The sequence below is a fragment of the Semicossyphus pulcher genome, unplaced genomic scaffold (genome assembly GCF_022749685.1).
Source record: "Semicossyphus pulcher isolate SPU_LCO1_2020_fin unplaced genomic scaffold, fSemPul1.0.p SCAF_17, whole genome shotgun sequence".
NCBI lineage: Eukaryota > Metazoa > Chordata > Actinopteri > Labriformes > Labridae > Semicossyphus > Semicossyphus pulcher.
In genome coordinates this window covers 17,349,674-17,369,955 of record NW_027211681.1, presented here as the reverse complement: position 1 = coordinate 17,369,955, position 20,282 = coordinate 17,349,674, and the positions used below count along the sequence as shown (strand labels likewise).

The window sequence follows — 20,282 nt, the reverse complement described above, 5'->3', positions numbered from 1 at the left end:
TTGTTATCCCGCTCGACAGAAGTACAGGAATTATTTCATGTCCGCACGTCTGAAGAGACAATCCCGGGTGAGAAGGGATGGCGAAAGCAGACTTAAAGCAGAATAGAGCTGAGAATAAAGTGTATGGAAATTAATGGGATGGGGAGGAGGGGGGGGGGGGCAGTGTGAAGGAGAAAAGAGGAGAGAAATGAATTGGGAATTTGTTGTCGATGCCCTGAAGACCAAGAGAGAAGGACAGTCATAAGGTTGCACCTTCTGTGTTGGCCCACAGCACACCAACTGTGGTGTTTTTTGCAGTGACTAGACTGTGAAAATCCACTGTGGGCCACTTTGTTGTTCCATTTAATTTGCACTTTCATTTATTATACTTTATGTTGTGTGTATAAAGTCCTTTACACTCATAAGAAATGTGCAAGAAACTGAATAATGTCCATGTGGGATATTATACCATACATCACAATACATTTATAACAGATGTTCATGACAGGCTAAAGGGCCCTTAAAGACATGTTGCCCACATGTAAGGCAGATGCTGTTGTAGAAAAAAAGGAAGAGCGCAACCAACCTTTTTTTTTCCTGCTCACATCAAATTCTCGATCCTAATTTCCTGGCATTCCTTTGTTTCCTTTTCTTTGCGGCTGCAGCGGCCAACCAGAGAGAGACACTCAAGTCTCCATTCCACCTGAAGGAAGAGCCCAAAGTGGAGGAAGCATTGAGTCCTAGACCATCCTCCCAGTCCCAGGGCCAGGTGCAGCCAAGCTTCACTGCGACTTTCTGCCAGGACGGACCAGCGGGGGCTGCAGCAGCCACCAAGGGCCCGGGACCACTGAAGCCAAGGGAAGGAAGCCCCATGGCCAAAAACAGCCTGCTGAGCCAGGATATCAACGTTAAGGTGGCCTCTGAGCTGCTGATGAAGCTCTCAGGTAGGCAAGGTATGTATCGCATCTCCAGAACAGTTTATGTTTGTGACCTTTGTAGCTTTTACATTAAGCAGTCCACAAAATTCTGCTATGCTTTGAAATGTAAGCAAGAAATTCAATCTGTGGTCTTGAATTTGCATGCATAGACAGAATTTCTTGAGTGTGTGTGAAACAGCCATTGCAAACATACATGAAAAATCAAGTGAACTTCTGCAGCCCTCCCTGCAGAAGTGTTTCTAGGACAGGACAGATCATGCACTTTGTCTCTGATGTTTGCGGTGCTGCTCCGTTGTTTGAGTCTCAGATCAGCCAATGGCCGCTCATGAGATTAGCTGTAGGCCAAAAGTTTTGACACCGACTGCAATAAAAGGGTTTGAGCTCGCCTAATCAGGCTGAAACTGGAGGCTTCGCAAAGCTGAGCAAAATGTACCTGTGGGGGAAAAGCAAATGTGGTCTTTTTTTTTCTCTGCTGTATCCTCTGTGATGATCTTCAGGTGACAAACCCTGACCCATTTTTTACTATAATATCCCTGCATGTATCTATGACTATTCCTTGTGAACAATAAGCATGTTGAGGATCAGTTCTGCCTTGTTCCGTGCATCGGTTGTCTTTTCTGATGTCCATCAAACGACAGAAGCTGTATCTGCTTGCAACGCCGAACTTCAACCCTGACTTGTACCGTGACAGACAGTTGCAGAGTAGGATATTTAGACCATGTTTCAACCTGCGTGAACCACTCTGACATCATCCAGCGCGGCATGATTTAGCCTTTTAAAGCTGCTGGTTTGAGCTCAGCAAGAATGTTAAAAAAGGCCCCAGGCAGGGACTCAAATCTACTTCTTTTATTTTCTATTGCATATGCTTAAAGCTATTGCTTATTTTAGCCTGCAAACATCTGACATCACTACTGAATGCCAGGTCAAGTCCAAGTGGGTGACAGACAGGTGTTTGACCACTGTGGGCTGCTGGAGTGCATCACTCGAGAAGTCAAGAATGCGAATGTATCGGTGTGTACCAGCAGAGCTAGCGTCCCCAGCTACATGATTATAAAATAATTTATTGCAGTTTTGAATGCATATTTCAGCTTTAACAAATACTTTCAAATGTAAGTTGAGGCCATGAGCTACCTTTCCTTTAGAAAAACAGACTGGTTTCAACATTGGAATGATAAGTACACTACAATTATGCAACAGTAAAAATCTACAGTGTGACACACTTGTGTAAATATGCATCCACTGTGTTAAAAAACCACAAGGCAAATGGCAGTCTGATGGTGGCGCAGTAGTGTTTCTCCATCCGCGGCTCTTCATCCTGTGCCAGTGTGTGCGTGCTTGACAGACACCTCACACACCGGTTGCCATTGTTCTCTCTGGGTTGACTGGTGTTCACAGTGACTCATGCTGGCTGGGAGCTCTGTGGTACTACACGTGTGCTGCTCCACTGCCTGCCCCCAGGTCACGTTTCCCTGTGTGTGTGCGTGTGTGCTTTTTGTGTGAGGGTTTGAGGAAGACGTAGATGACATGATTACAGCTTTTAAAACAACAAAAAAAACAACATTTACGATACTGGCCTTTCCAATCAGAGAGATTAATGATATGGGCTGAACTGCCTCCGCCAATCGTCTTTGTTTCATCGCTGTTATCCCTCTTTTCTCTCCCGTCATTTTTTTGCCATTTCCGAACCCTGCACTGATGTTATCCTGCCAGTTTATTTGGTCCTCAAGCAGCATGGCCGGCGTTTATCCCCTCCCATCACTTACACCAGCTCTGCAAGGTTGACCTAGGTTAGGGAAAGATGCTGCAGCGTTCATCCATCCGCTGGCTCCCTCTGCCCCCTCACACAGTCCTCGGAGCGCAGTGCCGTCCATTGCCATGGCAACAGCGGGGGCGGTAGATGGAGAGGGCTGTCTAGAGTGACAGCCTTGACAAGAGTCTGGACCCTCAAATGACCCTGGGGGGAAGGGAAGGAGACAAAGATGGTGCGGAGGGAAGGAGAGAGCCAGGGAAAGGTCAATGCAGTTACAGTCACGTGTGATTACAGTCATGAGGTTCAAGGGCATCTACACTCTAACCTTCCCCTGTCCCCTGTTAATGGTCAACCACACAATGCAATAGGATACTTGAATTAGGGAAGCACATTGGGGAGTCAGGCTAAGCATTTTCTATTTACAAAACATCACTTTCTCCTGTTAAAAAGTGCTTATTTTCTCGTTCAAGCTTGTCGTACAGCAAATGGTCACAGCCTAATTAGATTTCAGCAGCTCATCCTTCCTCGGCCATGGCATTGGACAGTCAGAGCAAGTGGGGTTGTCATCATTACTGCCCATTGTACTGTAACATGAGTTGCATCATCCCTTTAAGTAGGTCACTTCTTCTTCTTCTCCTCTCCCCTCTTCTCACCCCCCTTCCCCCTCTCCTCTCTTCCTTATCAAACGTTGGTTGGTCATGTTGAGTCGCCTAGCTAGCGCTACCTCCCCCACATCTGTTTAAAACCAGGCTGCTGGTGTCTGGGGGCTAATTACGCCGGGCTAAATAGTCCCTGGCGCCAGCGGCTAACGTGTCCTAGCAGATGGGCATTGGTGTTGCAGGGCAAGGGGAACATGGCGTCACAGGAAGGGAGGGGGGAAGAGAGAAGGGGAGGGGGAAGGGGGGTTGAAGGGCCCTAGGTGGTGCCCTGGCAGACTGGCATCGTGTGGGTAACAGCCGCGCCACCCACTCACCATCCAGCCACCCTCACTATAGGTGTGAAATCACACTTTGTACTTGCTTAACTCATTCCTCATTCCTCAGGAACAGGCCTTCCATCTCTGAGGACATTTAACAGGCCCTCTCCCCTCCGCAGTGCTCGTTAGCCTGCTAATAAAAGTTGCATTAAGCAGTTTTGACCACTAAGGTGCAGGGAGACTTTGAGATGACAGAAACACATTTTTAGGTTATGAGGTCATTTCTTCTGCTGTATAAAACATCAGACTTACACAGGAACAAAGCAATATGGACACTCCATCCAGGCGTTTTGGTCCATCCAGCTCTTTTGATAGTTTATGTGCATGTTTTTATAGTAAACTGCATTGTTTTCGTTTTGTCCGTGCCTCAGGTAAATAAGCTGAATGCTGCAAGAAACTGCAAAGTGATTATTTAGTTCCAGAAGCAGTGGCCAAAGCCGATTGATTGGCTGATAATTAACGGTGTTTATAATCAAAGGATGCCAGCTCCACCTGGCTTCTCCTCAAAAGACTTCACATAATTGGCTCATTTGTAGGAGCTCAAACTGACTGACATACCACATGTTGAAAAAAACTACAGTGCAGATATTGTCACTGTCAACTACATAATCAGACATGACAATCTAGAGTTTTGTCCTTAGTTACGTCTTTTAAATTTAACTAAAACATGACCTGTTTTAATTCAGCTGTATGTTTGCGATGAAAATACATGAATCAAAATGTAACAGATACAGTTGAGGCTGTAACAGACCAGTTTGTGTGATGTGTGATTTTTTTGCAGGACCCGTGTTGGTTGTGCACTTTTTCCTCGAGGTAACCACAGTGGATCATGTTGCATAACGGCCATGCTCCTTGGCCCGGCAGCACTTGTTACAGATAAAGCACAGTGTACATCTCCTGCTGCCTTCAGGTAGCTGCCTTTTAGAAGGTTTTTATTCAAATAAATAATCAATATTAAGAAAATGAATTCTTGCAACACACATTTCCCTTGCAATTGATTTTAGATTGACCAAATTATTAACTTAAAGGGGGGGGGGGGGATTATGCTAATCTCAAGCTTCATATTTCACTCTGTGATACCTGTGGAGTACCTTAGCATAATTTAGAGTAAACAAAAACTCATTTTACTCACACAGTTGCTCTATGCAGGCCCTCATACAGCCTCTGCTTGAAACGACTCAGTCAGGTCTGTCCCTTAAAGAAACCCCGCCCTTACAAGCATGCTTTCTTCTGATTGGCCAGCTCTCCGAATCCTGCCCAGTGGCAGACCTCAGTGTTTGAGGCACGCCTCCAACCTGTGGGCGTGTTACAGAGTTTTTCGATTTGAAATGAATGTCTGCTGCTCTCGTGCTTTAGAAAAGCAACTTTCCTTCACAGCCAAAGAAACACTTTCTCCAAGAAATTCTTCACCAACCAAGCCGTTGAGCAGAGTGGTGGAGTGACAAAAAAATTCCGAGGCAGACTGAGCTGCTGGGTGGGCGTGTCTTTGAACTGTGCCAGGGGCAGGCAGTTCTGCTGTGTTTCAGGCAGATGTCCAAATTTAGACTTCATCCACTTTATGACATCACAAAGTGAAGTGTCTGGAGAAGTATGTCTGAAAGCAAGCGTTTTGGCAGGGGATTACTCCAACATACTTTTACCTACAGATTTAAAACTTCGTTTAGTCTGGACATCCAACATTGTAACATTATATGTATGTCTTAAAATGTGAAACAGCATCATCCCCCGTCTTTAATAATGGGGCACTGCAAACATATGTTTTGATATTTAAACTGGCACTAATTATTCTTTGACCCAATAAAAAGATTAAGAAAAAGTAGCCCTTATAATTGCCACCACGCAACTTAAGGAATTAATTTAAAAAAAGAAAAGTCACTGAAAAACTATTTATCTTATTAAAAATGTATGTAGACATTAAATATAAACATAGGCTTTCCCCTTTAAGGTAGTAAGTGGATGTAATGCTCCATATTTATATTTAGCCTCACATTAAAGGATTCACTATTTACTGCATATAGCTTACCACAGCAGATTGTGTAAGCAGTTACCATTCTACTTCACAACACCCCATTACTGCACAGTATTACTTCATGTTAAGCTCCACACTGCTCTGACAGTGTCCTCATCATGCCCCCTCAGTGTGTCCGCTCGCTGACCTCTCTAACTCCCACCCCCCCCCCTACCTCCACATCTTTCTCTCTGTCTCACTGGCCTCTCATCACCGCCTGTAGTTCTATTTACAGGAATGCAGACCTGAGTCCCTTCGCTCCTTGCTATTTGTAGGTAGTTTCATATGCAGAAGTGATTGACCGAACTACTGAGGCAATCACTCTTTTGTCTTGACCTTTTTATATGATAAAGCTGTTCTAGCCTTGGATCAGCTCCGTCGTGTGCCAAATGTTTTTGTTTAGGACCCCTTTATCGGGGCCATATATGGCTCCTGATGGGCTGTTTATCAAACACACTGCTCCAGAGTCAGATGTAGCTGCAGTTTTTGGCCGTTGGAAGGCCGAACTACTGAAAGCTAGCTGGTCGAGGATCAATTGTAGCAGCAGCTGTCTGTGAAGTCTGCAGGCAAGGCTGCTGTGGCTCCCACATGACATGCAGTCTCCACACTGCAGCCTTTGAAGCGCATGAACTCTTCACCCCTGTCTGAGCAGGTCGGCTAGAGAGCAGGAGAATAGAGAGATTGAGAGAGAGAGGGATGGGGGCAGGGAGCGAGGGATGTGGAATAGCAGAGCAGGGAGAAGGGTAGACTAGGATAGCAGGAGGGGGGAGAGGTGGAGAGGTTGTCATTTAGGCTCTAGCCGTTCCTCATCCTTCTGTCCTCCCCCAGCTCTTCTCTCTCATCCTGCTTTCTTCTTTCCTCTCTCACCCTCGGGTGTTCTTTTTCTGGCACTGCTTCCCCATCTTTACCCTCCCTCCCCTTCACTTTCCGTCTGTCCAAGTTTTTGTTTCTTTCAATGCATCACAGCTGTGCATTCATTTGACTTTGCATGCATTTAATCACTAATTGTTTGACTTATTGTTGTCTGTGTAGTTTACAAACCTATTCTGGGTCTGAACCCTCTTGTGTTGTATTCTCAGCTGAGCAGGCTGTCACGTCTGTGCAGATTCAAATAGACACCTGAAGTCAAAGTTGATCACTAAAAACAGAACATCGCACAAACCCCAGTCACATTCGTTCTGGCTCAAAAGTTGAGTGGTGCTGCGTCACAGCGAACAAGGTATGTACAGTGCATTTATAGCAACTTGGCATACAGGTCGCATTCACACACATTGTAAAACTGCAGCGGGGTTGCTGTTATAAACCACACCGAGCTGAATGAAGCTTTCATTTGCAGACTTTTACTTGGTCACATTTGGACGAATGTTTTAACCCTTCTAATCCACACGAGGCGTGAACCTCAGGCGTCTGAAACTTAAACCAAGTTCAATGCTCTTAAATTAAAAAAAATAGTTGACAAACTTTACTGATTAGGAAAACAAATGTTAAATGGACTGTACTTATACAGCGCTTCTGTAGTCTTTTGACCACTCGTCACATTCACACACTGATGGCAAAGGCCTAAGTGCCTATCTCCAGTCAGGATTACATAGACACTCACACACTGATGGCTATGCCTTTGGGGGCAATTTGGAATTCAGTGTCTTGCCAAAGGACACTTCAACTTGAGACTGTAGCAGTCAGGGATCGAACCCCCTACCTTCAGATTGAGAGATGTTCAAGTCTACCACTGAGCCACAGTCGCCCAACAGGAAGTGCTCATAGGATTTTGACACCAAAAGTTTTAGGACTTGGATCTAAATGGAACTATATAACCTAGATGTGACAACATTATCTCTTTATATGCTGTTTTTGTGTAACCCTGCTCTCCTATACACATGTTGATGATGAAGTTGAACTTGATATTGGCATATTAAAGGGGATATTATTTAGCTATGCAATCAATTTTCTATGATTCGAATGTGTTTTGAAGTTTGTTTTGTTTAAAAAAATGTATAAATATTTTTATTTAATTATTTTTCGGAGCCTCTCCTTCCTCCTGAAGCTGTTTTACCATTCAAATGTTAGACCTTAGCCACGATTGGCTGACAGTATTTGGAGCCCCTCCCTCACGTGGGTTTGCGGCCGCACTGCACTGTCACTCCAAAGTTGTAGAAAACATGGCTGCTCTAGGATCGGTTATTCAGCCTTATATGTACGAGCCAGAATCGCCAGGTGGTATTGGAATGGTCAGTTGAAGTCTTGACAACGACTTGACTACAAGCTAGTGCAAGAAGGCAGCCTGAGGTGAATGACGGTGAATGACGATTGGTCGATTTCAGTGAAAGCAAGGTTCTATGTAGAAACCTGCAGCTGTTCTGAACGGCCCATTTCAGAGGCAACCTTTTTAAAAATTTAATTCTAGAAATTAAAAAATGGATTATGCAGTTTTCACTTTTTCACTGTGAACAATAAACACCCAAAAATGTGACACCCATGCAAAATGTGAGAATATCCATTCAAAAGATATGGCCCCTTTAAATAATATCACAGGTAATTAGACTGGACTTTGTTGTCCCTATCTAATTTTCAGATAGGAGTTCAACCAGCCAAACTGTGCAGAGAACTTTGTGCATTATGTGGCAAAATGAATAAATGTACAGCAAACTGTTTAAGTGACAATGTAGTTTACTAGATTACTTGTTATGAAATTATATTTCAGAAATCAGTTCCCCTGTTTTCCCCTGCAAAAACAGCTTCCATGTATACCATTTATAACTTATAAAACACACAGATTAATTATTAGTTTGCAATTAACACCATTTATTTCCCATAGTTCCCACATGTAGGTTTTATTTATGTTAAGTTTTACTGGGGTTCTTTTAAGTGTTATTAGGAGGAACTGGAGCAAAACTGACACTAAAGAAAAGCTATGATGTTTATTTAGAAAGGGCACAGACACTTTAGTACACACACACACACACACACACACACAGACAGACCTGATTCTGTGGCCTAATGGCAGCTGGTGTATCACAGAGGCGGCTTCTGCACCAGAGGGGATGACACATAGACACATAGAAAGACGGGTCACACACACACACACACACACACTCATTTGCAGACACACACAGGCCGGATTGAGGCAGACTGAGGGCTGCTTTCTGCGGCTTCAGAACATTAGGTCATGACCCCGACCAAAAAGCCACGGCTATTATCAGTGTGAGAGCGAGCCACAGTTATGGTTTCTATTTTTTTCGGACAGGTAGACTTCTGATCCGCCTCGTTGTGATGTCATGACTTGGTGTTTTTATGATCAAATATTTTCTCTCTGTGTCATGTGATCACTCTTTGGGTTGAGAACATGTTCGTCCCAGCACTGGGGAGCTCAAGTGCATATGGTAGCATGTGGGTGTGTACCTGTGCGTGTTTCTGCAGCACAGCAGTCCACTCAGCCTCTGTTGTTAGGGTGGTGATCCAATGATGGAAGCTCGCATGTCCCTTGGTTGACCCTTGCAGAGCAGTGCCCCCTTCCCCTCCGCCTGCCCGTCTCTCTCCTCCTCTGCTCTGCCCCTCCATCAGCCTCTCCTAGGTTACTCTTGGCCAACTCTGGCCACCTGATTAAGGGATTAGTGGGGCTGATGGTTGTCAGTGTCCCCCCTCACGCTGGCTCCTACCACTAAACCAGACACCTGGACCTCTGGGAGGAGGCAGGGGGGAGTTTAGTTCATCCACATAAACAAAGTAATTCAAGGGATAGTCTTGCATGTTGTTCACATGTGCACACAACATACTATAGAGTAGTCTTGATGTCTCACACTGGCCTCGTTCAGCAGAGCAGCGGAGAATGCGAGGGGAGGGGGGTGGCAGGGTTAGCACAGGGTTACTGTCTTGTATCGCCCTCCCTCCCCACCCTTTCTCCAGCTCTTCTAACCTCCCCCTGCCCCTCCCTCTGCTCCCGATGCCCTGCCAAATTCATATATCCCATAATCGTGCTGAGTCGCCATGTCAGCAGCACTGTATCAACCCCGCTGCTTTGTCTTGCTCCTGCTTGTCACCGCGATGAGACACTGCCTCCTGCCATCACTGCAGTCAAAGGATCAGATACCTCTGCTGTACAGATGCTAACGGGCGTCCTAATCATTTATTTATTTATCTGCACTGTTTATACTCACAGTAGCCTTAAGTAGGCCTCCATTTAATCGAGTAAATGTAGCCATTGAGAACCATTAGGGAGCCAGTTTTTGCATTAAGGAAAAAAAGTCTGTCTCACACTTTCCTTTCAATATTATTTTTATGACGGCCTTTAGTCTTTTGTTTAATATCCGTAGAGAGAGCGGAGTCTGTGTCTGATTCTGCAGATCGGCTCAGGACACTCCTAACAGATGCCATCCCGACTATTTTTAGCCCGCTTTCTTTGCCTCACCTTTTGAACTTGCACGAGAAGCGAGTCAACAGCTGTTTTCACCCTCTCCCATCGTTGTTTATGTGTGGGAAAAAAACTCCCTTCAATCAGATAGTCTTGACTCAAACACCTCTGGTTGTTGTAAACGTAGAATCTTCCTCTTAGTGTTTTAGTGTGCGATGAGCTGCTGGAGCCCTCCCCGAAGTGAGAGTGTGACCTCTCGGTGCCCTCGTGCCCTAATAATTACACAGCAACATGCTAACCGGCTCAGCGCGGCTTTAGCAGCAACTCTCATGTTTTTGCTGTTATTTTTAGCTTCAGTGTCATTCGTACAATATCTTTAAACACGTACGCTCCACGCTGTGTTTACTTGTACTTTAGGTTGATAGTCAAAATTGTTTTATTTTTTATTTGCTGTGTGAGCAAAACTGACTTGACTCGTAGAGGATGAGCACATCTGACAGGTGCTTTTACCCACAACATCACATCATATTAAGCCTTTATTCATTATGCAGGTCAGTCGGGGTTATGTGGAGGTCACACAGAAGGCTCAGACATTTCACTGCAACTTATAAGGCCTAGATTAATTCATTTCAAGATAAAGGTTAAACTTTTGAGTGTACACACTAAATGTTTTGGGATCGTAGCTGTTTGCCTCAGGTGCTTTTGATTTTAAGTACATGTAAGGTCAGATACAGGATCTAGTTGAAACTCTGAATTAAACATAAATGGGAATGTCTGTACAGTGTAATGCAGAGTCCTGTGATTTTCTCCATATACTGTATTTGAATAAGGGCTGCACGATGTTGGAAAAAAGTGACTTTCTTTGACGATCTTTTTGCGATTTTAAAAAATACAGCAAATTAGACGAGCAAACACTTATTAAAATGCGTTTACAGGGTTGTGTTTGTCCTCGTTGCCCAGTCTAGATCCTTAAACAGTCACAGTAATCTCCTTTCTGTGAGTAAACATCAAACCTCAGATAATGTCATCATTTAATCTCTACTCTAACCATATTTGTTCAATCATCTGTTGCAGAGAACAACAAAGAAGCCCAGTACCAGAAGGTGAAAGTAAAGGCAGAGCCCATGGAGGTGGACCCACCCCCTACAGAACTCACCCCGCCTGCCTCTCACCTGCTGGCCTTCAGCACTTTAGGGGCGAGTGAGAAGAGTGAGCCGATGAGTAACCTCCCCGAGACGTTGGCCCGCCCCCAGAAAGACCTCTTCTCGCAGGACATATCGGTCAAAATGGCCTCTGAACTACTGTTCAAACTGTCAGGTATGATCCTACAGGTACACGCTGTTCTCTGAGCAACTGTACATCCACAACACGCACACACACGACCAGAGTAAACCTTGGACACTTTGTGATACTGAACCATAAACCTATGTTTCCATTTCCATCCTCTGGTGGCTCTGTTGTAAAGTCAAGGATATGTGACATGTTATGACATCCTGCTTTTTACCTGCACGGCCGTGAAAGTGACATTGAAGCAGCAGACAGCTGTTTGTATTGCTAGATTAAGACAGAGCTCTGAGGTGCAGCTTTGTGTGCTTGACTGTGAGTGTGTGTTGGGGGGGTTGAGGAAGTCCTGGGTTGTGACCCCAGCTACATCCAGCCTCCGATCGCTTCCCTTAAATGCCACACAGAGAAACAAGCTCGTGTAAAATCTTTTTCCTCGTCTTGCTCTCACACATATTCACAAATTCACACATTGACAGTCTTTCTTTCCCACACAGTCTTGCATGCACACCTTTACACACTCACACAAGGCCCCATGGGGAGTGGTGTCTGCACAAATGCCCCCCCTCCTCCCTCCTCCCTCTCGTCTTTTCTCTCATTCTCTCTCTCTCCCTCCCTCGACTCGTTTTCAGACATGCCGGCTCAAGCACACTTGGCTGCACACGCTCTCCCCCTGCACTTCCCCTCCTTCCCTCCCTCCCTGCCTTTACATTTCTCCCGTGCGGCATCTCCATGGCAACGTCGAAAGAGACCTCTGTCCTTGGCGAACAGTGTGACGGAGTGGGGTGTTTAGGGGTGCGTCGGGAGGGGGGTTGTAGCGAGGGGCAGAGGATAAGGAGGGTAGAGAGGGCAGAAAGAGTACCCAGTGTGCCCACCCAGGGAGGCCAGGGCATCGCTAGCCTGGCAACAGCGACAACCCGCCCCCCTTGGAAGTGGGTCTGAATGTGAGGGGGACTGGAACAGAGTGGGCTGCTGTCACACAATGAGCAATCAATATGAATTACCCAGAGCAGTAGGACCTCAGAGACACATCAGTAGCAAGGTCGCTCTGAACACTGAGACGGTTGCAGCTTTGAAATTCACTTCAGTGCATCGCCTTGAAACTCACACATATGGCTCCATTCTCAGGCATTTTGTATAGTGCTCTTTACCGCTGAATACTGAACCCCCCCCACACACACACACACACACCCCCACCCCCTGCTCTGTGCTCACATTAGCCCTCCAAGTAGTGGCATTAGCTGATTTCACAATCCTCACTTTACGTACCACTCAGACATCTCTTAAAATCATTAGTATACAAGACTCCACTCTACTGTGTTTTACTGAACTGCTATTAATTTGATGATAATGACCTTCAACCATGACTGACCTGAAGTGACTGACTCAGAAACAGCGCTCAGGATCCCTGGTACACAAAGATTGACCACAATACAAGTGCATGTGCAACAGACTCTAGAGAAATGGCTAAATGTCTGAAACAGGTGTGATCTAAGCTGCCAGAGGGACATTTGTGAACATTGCCAACACTGTAAAGTTGCAGGAACACATCTTTTTTTGGAATACTCGAGCAATTATTGACACCTTTGAGTCCACGTTCTTATATATTTACCTGTATTTGTAGCTTCTCTGCAATTGACAGAGAAGACAGCCTGCTAAAAAAGAGAAAACGTCCCTGTTTTGTGAATGATGATGTGAAGTTTGTAATTTAAAGGGGCGCTGGTTTAGCTCCGAGGGTAGAGCAGGCGCCCCATATATAGAGGCTATAGTCCTCGACGCAGCTGCTGCAGGTTCGTCTTCCGCCCTCGGCCCTTTGCTGCATGTAATCCCCCACACTCTCCTCCCTATATTTCCTGTCTCTCTTCAGCTTTTCTGAGCAAGAAAAAGAAGAAAAGCTCAATGCCACAAAAAGTTGAATAGGCTACGTTTCGACGCAATGGTTTTCTTCATGTGATAGTTCTCTGGAAACTGGGAGACACACCAGTAGGCTGATAGGCACTATGATGACAGGTGGGGTCAAACAATGTAAAAACAGCCAAAGGGAAAATATACTGTACATGTATAAAAAAAACCTTATTTAAATACAAACAGCAAATTTGCAAAGGAAAAATATTACCACTAAATTATTAAACCTAAATCCTTCTCTGCAGCTTTCAAAAAGGCAAAAAAATAATCTTTTAAAAAAAAGGTTTGTTATTTATCAGAAGCTGTCTGATTCAGCTCAGCCGAATCAGATGTTGTAAAATCACTACTCTGTAATTAATCTGATGTCGACAAAGAATAAAAACCGGCCTTTTTTGGATTTGGGAAACTAAGCGCTCAGCTAGTTACAAGCAGGAGCTGATGTGTCAGGGGGGAAAAAAACACTGATTTAAAGTTGGTTTAAAAATCACTAGAAGGACAAACATTCTGTATTTTTTCCTCCTTAAAGGGCCAGTTCGCTGATTTTCACCCTCAGTCCTATCATGCTATTATTGGTAGAAAAAAAACTGCAATTTGGCTCTCTCTAAACTACACTTCCTCAGTCTAGGGCGCCCGCCTCCGATGTCATGTCTCGTTCAAAATCATCAGGTTTGAAATGTAGACTGCAGACCTGAAGATTTTATAGACGATCCACCGGTATAATCTCGTCGTATTTCGGATTATGTACCGCTCTGAGCCATTGCCTGCAGCGAAACGTTAGTATTTTACTCCAGCCTCTCGCTGGACCGTTCCTTTCAGAGGGAGGGGTGCAATGCATGCTGGGTGTTGTAGGAATGTAGAATGGACGAAACCACAAGCTGTTTGTATAACTTTCACCACAGCTATGGCGCCAATTTCATATATTATTGCTTCTATCGATTACAGAGAACACCAGCTTTGACTGACAGCGGCTTTTTCCAGGGGCGAACTGCTCCTTTAAGTGGCTCCATGAAATATTTGAAAATGTTCTCCTTCAGCAGACTTTCCCTGTGTGCTCAGAGGTTTAAACTGCATTGTTTAATGAATGCTAGGCTATTAGCTAGCTCTGTGCAATCAAAGGAAGGAAGGAAATCACCAAAAAGCCTTGAAACAGATCCTAACTTTTGTATAATCTTCTTATTTTATTTATTATTTATGATAGGAGCGGTGTTGAACTCCTGCGCAGCTTTTTAAGGCCATAGTTGTTTGGACTCTATAATGTCCAAAGGTGTTTGTAATATTTCATTTCCCCTCATTTACATACAAGAGCTCCACACACACACATGTGCCATCTGGGCAGTCTGATGTAGATCTGATCAGCCATGCACATTGTTATTCTTTTTAAAAATCTTTTCACATTGGTGTTGCTGGGCTTACTTTGGGCCCTCAGGTCGGCAGGACCACCAGAGACTCCCACTACTCCAGATGGCAAATACACCCCTGCTGGCATGGCGAACCTGTGCTTTACCAGCTGAGCTAAACTACAAGGAATCGGGATCATATAGTGTGTTCTCTGCTCTGTGATGGGCAGTGTGCGGGGAGGATTAAGGACATTTTTGGGAACAATTTATTAACTGATTTATTAACTGATGGAGTAATACAGTGTGGCAGCTTGATACATCTTAATATATCTTCTCTAGAGCGGACCCAGGACTTAATCTGAGTGTTAAAATGTATGAATTCAAACACTAGTTTATTTGCTCGAGGTCCACTTACTAGCTTTTCCTTTAGCCACCAGACATGTTCTTCATTAGTTGATAGAGTTTGCTAAGTCGTCTTTGAGAAGGTTCAGTTGTCAGGGATGTGGATTTTAGGGACGGCAAGTGTTTCCGTTTATAGTACGCTTGTAGTCCGAGTAATATTGATCAATCACATATCAGCAGGCTGTGGCGTATGGAGGAAAAACAGTCCGTGTGGAGAGCAAAAGCAGGCGGCTCTCATCAGCGGCTATCTGATGATGATTTATCTTCTTATTAATCTCTATAAACAGACATCTGCAGGCTAACAGCTAGAGACAAATTTCCTTGGCGCTGTGTCACGAAAGCCATTCAGCGGTCAGATTTCCCGACTTCCTCGAATGCGTCAGATTGATCCGATCCGAACAAACGAGCATTTTAAAAGCAGTTTTCTTCTCCTCTTGAGGACAGACCTGACAAAAGCTTCATTTTTACTTTTTACTAATCAGCATCATGATGTTATTTCGACAAAGGAAAGACCCATTAATTAAAGTAAATGACAAGAAAAACGGTTTCTTTTACTGTAAACAATGCAGCACACGGAAAAGGAAATCTTGACTGGAAGTCGTTTATCGCTAACCGCTGGCTACACACCCAGCATGTTCGCCGTTGTCCCCAGAGGCTATATCGTCGTCAAACTATAGCCGATGTGATAACAGACGGTCATACATAGGAGGTGGATTGAAACACCTGATTTGACTTGAAAGTTGACTCATCTGATAAGTTTCTTCTTCTTGTTTTTGTTTTCAGAAAAAGTCAGTAAATCCAACAACCACAAAGACAGTAACATGGTGGGAATAAACAGGTGAGTCATTAATAATGTACATGTATTTGCTGCTTAGTTACATAATGTTTTGCCTTCTTAATGTTCTCCTGAGTTTTACATAATGTTGTTTTTTAACACACATTATTTATATGTTTTTTATTATGTATCATTACATAATATTTGTTGGGCTTTTAAACCACATTTTTTAAATACTCTTTGAATATGTGCTTAAAATAGGGGCCATGTAACCGTCAGTGTTATGTATCATGTTTCAGCCCGTTCCTGGACGAGTGCTTCAGACAATCACCCTTTAACTCGCGCTCCAAGAGCTCTTCCCCCGCAGAGGCCAGCTCTTCTACCAGGGCAGCATTTCATGGTGAGAAACACACACACTCACACACTCACACACTGAAACATGACTAGAGGTGCAGCAGAGGAACATAGACATATCATGAGCAGTTTGTTTCAGGCAGTAAACGGATGGCAGCTACAATGATTAGTCATTCAACAGTTTTTTTGTTTTTTTAAACAGACATGCCAAACGCTTTCCGGTCCGCCTTCTCATATTTCAATGTGTGCAGATTTTCTTTGTCATATATGACCGTAAATTGAAAACTGAACAGTTGGTAAGACAAAACAAGCTAATGGAAAGACATCTTGCCGGTTATATCAATACAAAGTTGTGAATGCCATTGTATCACTCTCTTTTAGCAAAACAAGGCCAACGGTGGCTAATGGTGGCCAACTGCCAACAGTGAGGGCCGTTGCATTTTTCATAGCCTGGTTTCTTCAAAGACGTGGACTCAAGTCTTCATGTTATTTTTATTGTAGCTTAGACAAATAATTGGTTAAGCCGAGATGCTCGTTATACACATACTTGTTTTTATTGCCTTTATTGTGAGAGAGGGGACAGTGGATGGTGTCAGAAACAGGGGGAGTGGGACTGAGTGGGGACGAGAGCGATAATCAGAACTTTATACACAAACTTTAATAAAAAAAACTCTTCATTGGGAACAAATGTGGAGATTTTCCAACTGCCTCACAGGTTGATTAAAACACATCATGGTAAATCACAATACATACTAGAGATAGACTGATATGTTTTTTTCAGGGCCGATACCGATTATTAGTAGTCAAGGAGGCCGATAACCGAAGCCGATATTCATTTGCAGTAAAAGTGAAAATATTGGTGTCAAAATTTTGAATAATACAAACTCCAACACTTAACTTTGTTTAAATACCTTTAAGCATATGCATCAGAGCCAAAATAACCCAGTTTTTATCGGCCGTCAGATACAAAAAAATATATATTTTTTTTAAATATATAAAAAAAAATTTTTAAAAAGGCCGATGCCGATATGCGTCAAAATTCACAGTACAGGAAGTCATAACATTCTTGGTTCCGTTGTGAATACTAATAACCACTTTTACAAATGTAAGCATTACGTGGGCGCAGGTTTAGCTCAGCGGTTAAATCACATGGCCCACCCTCGGCCCTATGCCGCGTGTCGTCCCCGCTCTCTCTCCCGACACTCTCCACTGACCTCTCTCTCTCTCAATAAAGGCATAAAATGCCAAAAAAAATCATCTAAAAAAAAAAAGCTAATTCTAGCATTATGTATGACATCTCTTTATTGTTCTTGGCACTGCTTTATTGTGTCGTCCTGAGGGCAGATTTATGAATTCCTTAAAAAGGTGATGAACACGATCTGACAGCATTACATTTTTCAGCAATCTGAGCTACAGTAGCTCTTCTGTTGGATCGGTAAGACTGAAATAACAGTAACAACTGGAACACCCACTGACAGGTGCCATTGTAATAGGCAGTGGTCATAATGTTATGGCTGATCGGTGTTCCAGTTGTTCCTGTTATTTTCAAATAGTCTTACTGATCAAGTCCCCATGTGCCTGTACCATGTACACATACTAAACCTTACTATACTCTTAGCACGTCTGGCTTACTGTTCCAATAAAAGCCCTACATCTCAATAAACACGTTTGACATGTAATAGAAAATATTCTAAAAGCAGTTACAGAATATGATCCACAGACACAAATACGAACAATAGAAGACATAAAGTAGATTTTTATATAAATGTTAATTAAGGTACAAATCTGCTTTACATGGTGTTTATTAACGCCTCACATAAGTGATAATAACCAAGTTAGTGTATCAAAGAGTTCAGTGGATTTTATTGCCCGCCCTCTTCTTAATCAATGAAGGGTTGCCAAGTCTTATGAAGTTTTTCAATGGAGCCTTGTTACATGATTCTTAGTTTTTTTTTTTTACAGTTGAAGGTGTTGCATAACATCTTTGATCTGCGTAGTGTAAGTGGGAGGTTGAGCCTGTTTCCAGTTCAATCGAGTCATTATGTGAGCCAAAAGGTTTATGAACCAGTGGAACCCAAATACTGACTGCATCGCTTTTTTAAGGAGTATTTTCTGTGTCGGCTCCTGAAGTGAACTCAAAGAAGGTTACAGTCGTATTTACACTTCTCTTACATGTGCATACATGTTTTACAGACCCTCACTGTATAGCACACACTCTCACCCACACAGAGACTTTGAAGCTGAAGCTACTCATCTAACTCGGGGCTGCACGATAAATTGTTTAACCATTGCAATTACAATGTGCGCATGTGCAATAGACACATTGCAGGACGTGCGATTGCGAGGTAAATTAACTGAATTGACCGCTGAGCTGCAGTCTGTGTGTCACCTGCCTGTAAACTGTAAACATGCACGCGATGCTGCTGCCGTCACAGATAATACAGGAGGTATGATCGAGGAAGGCTTTTAGTTATGCGTGGCGGCTTTTAAGCGTGTGTATTGCCGTCATCAGCGGCACCTCGTCCCGGTGCTCGTTAACGCTGTGGCTACATATTCGGGCTGGTAGCGGAGCGGACGTGCCGCAGAGTGCTAACTTTTAGTGGCTACAGCTGGAGTTCACACCTGGCGCGAGGCTGTGTGTGCCGACAGGAAGTAGGAGAAGATGAGCTTTCATTTCCAAAAGTCACCGAGCTGGTCACACTGATCAAATATACATTTGAACCTAGTTAGAAATGGAAGATGACAAGATGACAACTGCAGCCCACAAGTCAGTTTGTGTTTTATAAAGAAAGATGTTGCTCTACCTGAAATCCACTTCCACATCGTGCAGCCCTAAACGTACTACACATGAAGACATCAAGCTTTAAATCTGTGTATTCGGCCACAAAGACACATCACAATTAACCACCTCCAACTTTACATGCTTCACCCTCCTCTCCAGCAAACCCTCCTCTCCCTGCTTCATATTTAGAGCTCCATCCGGCCTCTCTGCTCTCTCACTCATTTCCCCAACCTGGAGGCCTCTGCCCGGGGCATCCCCCCCTGTCTCCCTCTCGTCCTCTCTTCCCTGGCATCCCACAACTTCCCTCCATGTTCCTTTGGCAGTGAGAGATCCAGAGGTTAATTAGCTTGTGCCAGCTTCGCCTGTCCCTCTGCCAGTTAATGAAAATCTGATTGGCTTCTGGGTGTCAAGAGTGTCCTGAAAGTTAATTCGCCCGGTCCACCTCCCCTTTCCCTTGTGTGTTTAAGCTTCAGATCCAGCCTCCGCCGCTCGCTCTTCTACTGTCTTACTGTTTTTACTCTTTGCTCTGCTTCATGTGTTTCTATCTACACCTTTTCTTTTCTTTAGTTTAACTGTTTTATTTCCCCCTCTCAGATTATTAGGGAGAAAGCTGCTTAATATGACGGCTGCTTATGGTGCAATTATTTATGTAGAGGTGAAAACTTTAGCCTTTCCTTTTAGGAGAAAGTGTCCCGAGGAGTTTACTGTCTTTTCCTTTTACTCTGAGGTTCAGCACACTCCTTCACTTCTTGTTGAATCCCCTCTCTCTCTGTCTCTCTCTCTCTCTCTCTCTATTAACCACTTCAAGTAAAGCTGCAACCATTTTTAGATTAATAACTTAATCAAAGATTAAAGTTAAAAATAACCAATCTAATCAAAATTAATGGTCCACTATTTTGATAATTGATTCATCGCTTTGGTAATTTTGTGGCTTTTTTTTGCCTTTGTTGGATAGGACAGCTGAAGAGAGACAGGAAGCGTGGGGAGGAGAGAGTGGGGGATGACATGCACCAAATGATCACAGACTTGGAGTTGAACCTGCGATCAGAGCGTTGAGGACTGTAGCCTCTGTACATGGCTTCAGCTTTGGTCATTTTTTAAGCAGAAATGACAAACATTTGCTAGCTTGTTAAATGTGAAGATTTGCTGCTTTTGTTTGTCATTTCTGAGAGTAAATGAAGACACTTTGGGTTTGGAGTGTTGAAGACGTCACTTTGGCCTCTAAAGGTTTATAGTGAACTTTTTTTCACCACTTTTTTGCCTTTCATAGTCTAAAAGATGAATCCTTAATGGAGAAAATAATAGTTTTCTTGATTTAGAAAATATTAGACGGTAGCTCAGTCTGTAGGGACTTGGCTTGGGAACCGGAGGGTGGCTGGTTCAAGTCCAGGTATGGACTGAGCATGGGAATTGGGACTGAAAGCTGGAGAGGTGCCGTGTCATTTCC

At 43.8% G+C, this 20,282-nt stretch overlaps 1 protein-coding gene across 3 annotated transcripts in view; it reads left to right on the top strand.

The window, feature by feature from the left end:
- znf827 (zinc finger protein 827) overlaps window positions 1–20,282 on the top strand; it is a 77,408-nt gene that overhangs the window by 36,973 nt on the left and 20,153 nt on the right. For all 3 annotated transcript variants that reach the window (XM_069665757.1, XM_069665756.1, XM_069665753.1), the window contains exons 5-8: window positions 645–932; window positions 11,074–11,316; window positions 15,708–15,762; window positions 15,999–16,099. In XM_069665757.1, the coding sequence (XP_069521858.1) occupies window positions 645–932; window positions 11,074–11,316; window positions 15,708–15,762; window positions 15,999–16,099 (687 nt within the window). The remainder of the gene's footprint in view (window positions 1–644; window positions 933–11,073; window positions 11,317–15,707; window positions 15,763–15,998; window positions 16,100–20,282) is intronic.